The 9,826-nt window shown below is 32.6% G+C and overlaps 1 protein-coding gene across 1 annotated transcript in view; it reads right to left on the reverse strand.

Annotated features, from left to right (window-relative positions):
• LOC138317562 (fibrocystin-L-like) overlaps window positions 1-365 on the reverse strand; it is a 74,624-nt gene extending 74,259 nt beyond the window's left edge. Inside the window, exon 1 of the mRNA XM_069259325.1 lies at window positions 260-365. Coding sequence (XP_069115426.1) covers window positions 260-302 — 43 coding nt within the window. The 5' untranslated portion in view covers window positions 303-365. The remainder of the gene's footprint in view (window positions 1-259) is intronic.
• Between the last annotated feature and the right edge of the window lie 9,461 nt (window positions 366-9,826).

Below are 9,826 nucleotides of genomic sequence, written 5' to 3' on the forward strand. Positions count from 1 at the left end.
AATGATTAGGCATGAACATAAAAACTCCCTTTAAATTATGTCATTACAAAATGAACGACGCGTAAAGAATGGGAGGTTTAACATACCTTTGAATTTCAATCATGTTTCCCTTTTAAATTAAATTAAAAAAAAAATAATATTCACCGGATTTTTACTGTAAATATATCTAGCGTTTTGCGTATTCTTAAACCACTACAGATTTATTTGATATCGATCATTGTCAAAGATATATCGACTTAATAAATAATATTTGTCTTACCTGCGATCGCCAACAGAAGAACGGCACAGGCTACACGACTCATTGTCCCATAAGAGTGTGTATTCCGTACACGTTAATACTCCGAGGTGGGACACCTCGATTTGTATCTATATAACAGAGCGCATCTACTTTTATATGTTAGCGCAACCACGTGTGTCGGGTCGTCAAAATCCGCTATAACGAACGAGTATTGATCATTGGTTCATTTACACTAAGGAGGCAACAATATCAATTATAGTGACCTGACGTCATTTTGAACTAATTTGCAACTATTGGTCGCTTTTTAATCTTGGACAGAAGGTATATTTCAACTTTGCAAGTATGTTCTCTCTGATTAACCAATGCATAGCCATTATTATTATTTTCATTTTTGTTGCTGTTGTTGTTCTTTCTTTCTGATTTCTTTTTTAAATCACAAAAACATCATTCATGCAATACGAATCGGCAATAAAGCAATTGTATTCAGGACTATGTATGATATGTTTTATTTTTGGCACCCTAAGTCGTCAAGACGATTATTCAGTGATAATATTGTTAAATTTAAAATAACAAGTACATTCTCGATCAATAGGTGTATTGGATGTGAATCGTTGCAGCAACAGTTGCTATGTAATTAGCCATTTTTAATATGCAAATGAGAAAATGCCATCAATATTGGTCTTTTTTTTCGTTTAGAAACCATAGAGCGCATATTGAACACAGTTTATGTTTCCCATAAAGATGTATCTAAAGTGCTTACATATTCTCAATAAATATTTAGTTTGTTTAAGATTGCGCTCTATATTGTTTTGTGAACAATGTCACTATTGAAATAGTCAAAATATGTCATTTTTTCGAATTTGCGTATCCTGTGCATATGTCGGATGATTACCATGGTTACTAAAGCTGCAAACTTGGAAAATTTCGATTAAGGGGTCAGAGATGTTCTAATGTACTAAATATTCTAAATACAACAACTTTATTTCTTAACACTTCGTTTAGGGTGAGAGGGTGAGACGGCGAAAATGTCTCGCACCAAACAAAACATGCCGATAACCAAATTTTTAACCAAACACTTAAATATATGCTATACACAATATTCAGTTTACAATATAAACTAACTTTAACTGTCAAAAACATAAATTAAGGTGTTGAATATTAACTATGACAATTGCATATGCCTTTTCTCTCCTGTTACTTATTATATCTATTTGAACATGAAAATAATGCGATTATAAATTTAAAAAGGAATCCGGGAAACGATGTATTTAAAAGTATTGCTAAAAAGAATATCATTCACAGATATGTGACTATAATAAATGGAGAAGAAAAATGGTTGCTGGACAATTATGTAAATAAGCTTTACATAGGAGTTGTTCCATTTTGGGTACTCAAACCTCACGGTTTCAGTTTTTCGGAAGTGCATAAACATTGGTGATCTAGCTTCAGAACTTTAAAACCAACGCTATTAAACACACGCATGTGCACCTGGCCGATAGCATCTGTATCTAAATGATCGAATCGATATAAAAAGATGTCACTACCCAGCTATTAATACATGTAGAATAATGTCCTTTTTTTAATTCTGCGTCACTTGCAGGTTTCGCTGATTTGTAAGAATGTATGAAAATTATGGGTATAATATAAAAGTTGTCTCCTTATTATAAAAATTTTAAAAACAATTAAAAAAAAAAAATGAAGAATAATGACGGCTGTATCAAATGATTGTTCATTGAATATCAAGGTTATCACTGCTAAATGGTGCCCTAAATTAATGACGCGATGGTAGTGGTCAAAATGAATTTTGTCAAAAATTTGATTGATGAATAATATACATATAACAAATAATCCTATTTTTAAAGGCCCACTATCTTTCCGAAACGCCTTTTGATTTTTTTTAAATTGTAAAACGAGACTGATAATTTTGTCGCAAAATTACCGCACGGTAGGTGACTATGACTGCGCCAGACGGAAAACAGCGAAATGAATCATATCTTTCACAATAGACTACGCAGGGAAACTTGCATTTAGTTGGTGTTGTTACCTCATCTTAGGACATCGACATAAATTTTCATGTTTATGTTGTTTTTAAGAACATATTTTTTTGGAAAGGTAGAGTGCATTTAATATGTGAGTATTTTATAACTCGTGCCCCGATTTCTATCATATGGTATATCCTTGACGTGTCCAAAAACTGTTTCACAACTGATACAAAGTTATTCATATGAAAAATAGTACGAACGGCCATCGCCTCAGTAGATTTAAATAGTCTTTAACGTCTAAAATGATCACGACATAGATTATTGGCATTATTGTATATATGTATATTTTGACTCGCATGTCCCAGTTAATCACCACTATCGGTAGACGTACACAAAGTACGAAACTTCGGCCCATCCATGTAGTTTGGCTTGCGACTCAAATTTAATCACAATGATTCTTATGAATGTGTAGATATCGACCGATTTCATTCAAGACATTTTGTAAATGCTGGTGTAAAACACAATATTATGTTTTGCCCCCTCCTCTGAAGACGGTGGTTTCATGAATCCAAAAGTAATGTCCTAAAATGGAGAACAAATTTACTGGACAGGTGTGGCTATTAGATCTATCTATAGAAACAAATAAACCAGATACACCTATTGACACTCGTCAGATATTATCTTTATCAAAGTTACAATTTTTTGGGTAGAACAAAAATCTCAAGTGACACGCAGGTTTGACCATGACGTCATAACCATGTCAATGAAGATATTCATTCCGATAGTTTACAAGGAATCTTGGCGAAGTTTGAAAGAGACAGCCTGTAAAGGGATTTGTCTTTCTGTTCACAACCAAAAGCATGGTTTATATAAATAAAACACGTCACTATGCTTCATTCCAAATGTGTTTGGCATTTTTATATTGAAAAAAACCCCATTTTGTTCTGTTAATTGTCACTCCTGTCCTCAATGTCAGTGTACAGTGTCAGAGGTAGGAAATGCGGTCGATATTCTTTGAAACAGTTACGGGACATATTACTATAGGGATAAAAGATATAACATTGAGAAAGAAACGGCATGTTTAGTCTGACAAAGTGTTCACATAATCGACTGTTAATGTCTCCTTATTGCAGGACAAGGAAGAAATTCTTTTTAGTGTTACACATTTTCAATATAAGGACGACACAAGTCAAATCAGTATTCCCATAATAATTTTCTACAAGATTGTCGCTTTGTCACTGTATCCCATGTACCGTTTTCGCGTATTTCGCGATCGAAGTAAATTCGCGAAATTTATCGCAGTATTATTTTTTCTCTGAATATTAATTTTCGCAAAATTGTTTTGAATTTAAAATCGCGAAATTTAGTAGCCACGAAAGAAAATGTATTTACAGTACTTTACACTCAAGTCTTTGTCAGACAGAAAATGAAAGAAAAAGAGAGATTGAGAGAGTAAGAGAAAGAGGGAGAGAGAGAGGGGGAGGGAGAGAGAGAGAGAGAGGGTGGAAAGGGGGAGAGAGAGGAGAAGGGGAGAGAGAGGGGGAGAGAGGGGGGGATGGGAGAGAGAGAGGAGAAGAGAAGGGGAGAGGGGAGAGTGAGGGGAGAGAGAGGGGGAGAGGGTGGAGAGTGGATAGAGAGTGTTCTGCCCAAGTTAATATCATAAAATGATCATAATTTGTCAGTATATTTGACTCAGATGTAGCCTCGGTATTGTGAATAAGCGAGTAGCGTTATAGCTCACTTTCCAGACAACGTTTTCTCTAATTACTGAGGTGCCTTTTTGTCATTAACAATATAAGACATTTTGATGTTTTTATATTGCGTATATCAATACATTTTAGAACAGACTACTTTTGGTATATTGGTATATCATCACAAATGTTTCACAATATACAAAATATAATACATTATAAAAAAAAACAACAGAAGTACGTTATATTAAAGTGGTAACTAACATTGAAAAGTTGAGTATCAAATAAGTATTCCTATATCAAACATACACGACAATGAATGCTCATTTGGTGAAAAAAAATTAACAAAACTATCAAATTTTTATTATTAATTTCCGTCCTAATAAATAAATTGCCGTTATCTTGCAACGGTATAATTAACGTACTCAGATTAAAGAATTCCTTTGAAGTATGAAGGTTTGGATTTGTAACTATAACCTTTCGGCTTATGTTAACCTGTGTATGGCACAGATATACCAAAGGGCAGCTAATAAATCGTATCCATCTGATGCATATGTAAAATACTCTTTTATGTAATATTTAAATACAAATTTATCAATCTTATAAAAGTCATTATCGTGGAATAATGCATTATTACACCTGGTGTTTAAATGTTACCATGTTGGTTTTTATTACAATATGTAAGCGTCTTTTAATTGGAATAAATACTGAATGCTATCAATTTAATATATCAAACACTGATTTAAACATATGTGTATATATTTTTAGCAGTTTCTATGTTATAAACATACCTTGTAACATCATGTCTTTGCTTTTAACTATTGTAGTGAATGAAAGAAGATAGAAACGTTGAGGAGCATCCGTCCATATTCGCCAATAAAATTCATTTTGTTTCTCTTTTTTTTACCAAAACTGTCCCAACAAAAGAATGAAGATAGCAACTTCATATAGATAGAGTTGTTTAATTTTGCGGAGATAAAATTTTGTGATTTTCTCTTTAACTGATATGTGGGGAGAAACACTCACGTATTTGTCAATTTCGAACGGTAATATGGTATACAGGTTATCGTAATTGTCTATTTTGGTTTCATTTCATTCCCGACTGTTTAAGACCATGGATATTTACTAGATTGCCAATATAAGTTGAAAATAAATCCTCGCGAATAAAATGAAGTGTACAGTAAGAAGTCGCCATGCATGAGTACAACATGTACAGCGTCCTGAAGATGACAATTTATGTCAAGTAAATATTTGATAAATAGAAAATGAACCTAAAGTACACATGACTGTTTATCCGTCTAGGGAGCAGTCTGTTTTTTACGCAACAGGATACTACTAGTTTACCAAATCTCCATATAATTTTGGAAACTGGTTTACTTCGAATCGTATTATATAAGATTTGCAAGCTTCTAATCCCTTTTTCCTTAACAGTTTGACGGTACTTTTCGAGCGTCTCTATATTAATATAGTAGAATATAAAACTTTCATTAAAGAGGCGAATGTTCAAATAATGTGAACAGAGAAAGAGCCCACGATCAGGCCGCGACAAATACCATTCAAATAGCAAAGAAAAAATAACATAGCAGAGTTCTCTGTATATGGCAAAGCAGGGTGCACTGCCGGTACAGCTTTAACACTTGTGAAAGTCATCGCTTGTATTTTGTGTGTGTTGTTCTCTGTAGAAAAGTGATAGGTTTGATCATGCAGTCCTTCCCTTTAAATAATTAAATAAGTTATTATGGGCTTGTTAGTAGACCATAGATCTCATTTAAAGAGAAATTTTGTTTTCAGACTGAGGTATTTAATCTAACCGTCCCGCATCAGTTATCCCTTCCGTTATAAATCTGTTTAATAGATGCCATATGAAAATCATCATATCTTTATTAGTGTTTTTTTAGGAAACGTATATCTAACGCATAATTGATTAAAGGCCCGTAAAACTTTAAAAAATAACGCTTGTGTAAACGTCTTTGAGTACGCTGCCTCGATATATCACCGGTGAATATTGATTGGCATGATGGTTTTGATTTAGGACTTTACATTTATTTTAAGATGCATTGCAATTGGGTGTCTTCCGCATGGCGTCGCGTTCAATTATTAGTATCATCTATCGACATTGTTAAACGGCGCTACCATACAGCAAACACTATAATGGAATAGAATATCCTAATTATACAGTGTGTCTTACATACAAATGATTGAATTGGCACAACTTATTGATTTAAGCAAGACTTTCCCCAAAAACTTCTCTCTCCAAAAATGTAAAACCATCTTGGATGATATTTTATACATAAACAGTGGGCATGATGCCGATTTGCAAAACGACTAATGCAACTCTAACAATAGGCTATCATTCATCTGCTTCGTCCCATTAGATTTGTCAGTTATGAAACAGATATATATCAGTTCAAACATACAAAAATTACCAACAAATACATCTTTTGTGTCAGTTAGTGATTGTTAAGTCTGTTTGTTTGTTTGTTTGTTTGTTTGTTTGTTGTTTTATTATTATTTTGCAAATGGAGATAAATCTGTAGACATGTTCATTGAAACAACCTCATGTGAGTGCCAGGGGATGATAGACATCATGATGTGTTCACAAAGCACTTCGGAGGTCTTGTATCATTGCCAAATCTGTGCGCACTCCTGATCATATTCTGAACAGTCGCACCAGTACCATAAAAATTCTAAATTAAGAACACGCCCACTAGTCGTCCAATAACGATATTATACAGTTAGTGTCCAAAATGAGGGAAAATTCATGGTTACGTAATTACATATATTTTTTCAAACGGTGCTTGAAAATCTTGCAAAATTAGAAGATATATTACCTATTTAGTAGGCGATGCCAAGACCAATGCAATATGTACAAATGTTCATGGGACGGCTATAACATCCTATTTATCGGGTGTGGATATGTAAAGTATACTAATTGTCACCGTTGATTACATTGTCACTGAACATTATCACTCATGCTGGAGACAGTAACACGAAATATTAACTTTGCGTTGATACTTTTGATTTACGCATCATAAGAAATGAAAAAATCATTTAGCATAGCGAATGTTTTTTGTTAGTGAAAATAAATGCAAAGAGTTTTTAGGATAACGTTCATGAGAACTAGAGAGCCAGATATAACGATGACGCGTGATAATCACAAGTAAGTGTTAAACTTAACCGAATATTTCTTTAAATTCGTTCGTCGTGCTAAATTAACTGACTTCTTACAATCTTGTATTTATACGCATACGATTGTAGATATGCTTCTCATGCTAAGGACGATATTTGTGTTCGATCGTTAACGTCAGTATATAGATTATATGAATAAATTATGGAACAATTCAGTCGTGGAAGAAATTTAAGGTTACGCTTATAGTTGCGACAAAAGTCAATCAAGACTGGCGTCATGGATAACATTAACATTAGATATATAGCTCATCACAAGTATATTATCCGACGCCATAACATCTGCTGTTATGTCTTTAAAAGAGAAAGAGTTTGAATGACTCATTTTTGTCACACTATTTTGTTACATCTTTCGTTCTGGGGATATAACTTGGTGCATTGGAATTGCTTTAGTAACATTTCCTTTAACTTGTATTTATGGCATACAAATTATTGATTATAATGTTAAGTCAAACACATCACGAAAAATCGCCGGCCTACCTATAATTTGATATTTGCATCCATAACCCCAATGGCATAGCTGAAGAGCTTGTTAGATAAAAAAATTGTTCTTATGATAATATACCAGAATCAAAAGCGAAATTTGTAAGTTTTATTTACATACAGTATAGCTGTTTTGTATTTGAGGTGGATTTGATTTCGCAATTATTGCGGCAAGTAAATTTTTACGAACTATAATAATCAGGAATAAAAAAAGGAAAAAAAGAATAGAAAGACAACCTGTTTAGCTTATCAACTGACAAATACGCGAAATTGTTCTTCGCGAATTAGTATAAAAGAAAACACCGATACATGTTCAACACGCAAACTGTGCAGTATACGTCATTTACATGTTTATTATAATTAAGCATATTGATTAAACTAATAGTCTCGAGTTTTCCTGTGGAAGTTAAAAGAGTGCTTCGGGCATAACCTTTGGTAGTCTTTGTGTGCAAGTTAAATAGAAATGAGAATTAAGGATCTTATAGAAATGAGGATCAAGGATCTTATAGAAATGAGGATTAAGGATCTGATAGAAATGAGAATAAAGGATCTTATAGAAATGAGGATTAAGGATCTGATAGAAATGAGAATTAAGGATCTTATAGAAATGAGGATTAAGGATCTTATAGAAAGGAGAATTAAGGATATCATAGGAATGAGAATTAAGGATCTTATAGATATAGACCAAAGGAATTCACAGAAATCAGAATTTATGATATTATATATGTAGAATAAAGGATCTTAAGTAATGAAAATCAAAAATCTTACAAATGTAGAAATGATAATTAAGGATCTTACAGAATTAAAAATTAAAGATCTTATAGATGTAGAATTAAGGATCTTACAGAAATGTGAATTAAAGATCTTATAGATATAGAATTAAGGATCTTACAGAAATGTGAATTAAAGATCTTATAGATGTAGAATTAAGGATCTTACAGAAATGTGAATCAAAGATATCATAGATGTCGAATTAAGGATCTTACAGAAATGTGAAATAAAGATATTATAGATGTAGAATCACGGATCTTGCAGAAATGTGAATTAAGGATCTTACAGAAATATGAATTAAAGATCATATAGATATAGAATTAAGGATCTTACAGAAATGTGAGTTCAAGATATTATAGATGTAGAATTAAGTATCTTACAGAAATGTGAATTAAAGATATTTTAGATGTAGAATTAAGGATCTTACAGAAATGCGAATAAGGGGTCTTTAAACAACACTGTTTGTAATGTAGTATAGTAGGTCGGCGCTATAGTCAATACACATACACACGAATTAGGACAATAGTTAATTTGTATAGTGTTACATTCTTTTGTCTTTGTAGTATGTCGGTAGATCACCCGTAACACACCTAGGCATTGGTAATGGGAAAAATAAATCTCAAAATGTTTGGTCCACTTAACTATCTTTGGGGAAAAAGTTCATTCTATCTAATTAAACCAATATGTGTGGTTCCTCTTAAATATTTTATGACAACTTATTCCAATTGGTATTAAATAATGGTTACACAGAGGAATTATGTCTGAAAAGAAAATCAAAATGTTATTAATATTCATTAAGCTCATCATGTTTTAAATTTTCAAGACTGAAGTAGGGGTCATTTGAAATACTGGATACATTGGATACAAAAGAGTAGATAATATTATGTTTAACCTCTCTGTCATATGTGCATATGGATTCCAGTTTTTTCTCACTAGTAACGTCGCTTCCTAAATACCAATTGTGAAGTCTTCGAGAAATAAACATTTTCGGAGTGTAAATTCTTCATGTGAATATTAGCCACGTTACGACAATGTAAACGATATATGATTAATGTGATTATGACAGTAATTGGAATGAGGTGAAATATGTACAAAATGAAGTCTCTTATTTTGTTGTTATTCGTCTCCTTTTGTCAACGAAACCAAGGTAAGTCATAATGCTGCTTTTTCGTTACTTTGGTTTTCAATTTAGTAAAACGTTTAATTAACGTGTTCAAAACACAATTTAGCAATGCAGACTATGAAATGTGCTGTTATTATTGATAGACTTCGTTGCCTGTACAGTTTATTTGGGAACGAAAATAGCTTTTTATTTTAAGTTGGTTTGATTAACATATTCAATTTTATCTTCATTTGTTTCATACCAACAATGACGGTTTCTACACAACGAGCCTGTAATATTATATTATGTGATCTCTCTATCTAAATACTTGAGCATATCCCCGTATACATGTATCAAACAGACAACGTTGCAT

The sequence above is a fragment of the Argopecten irradians genome, chromosome 3, assembly GCF_041381155.1.
Source record: "Argopecten irradians isolate NY chromosome 3, Ai_NY, whole genome shotgun sequence".
In the NCBI taxonomy this organism is placed as follows: domain Eukaryota; kingdom Metazoa; phylum Mollusca; class Bivalvia; order Pectinida; family Pectinidae; genus Argopecten; species Argopecten irradians.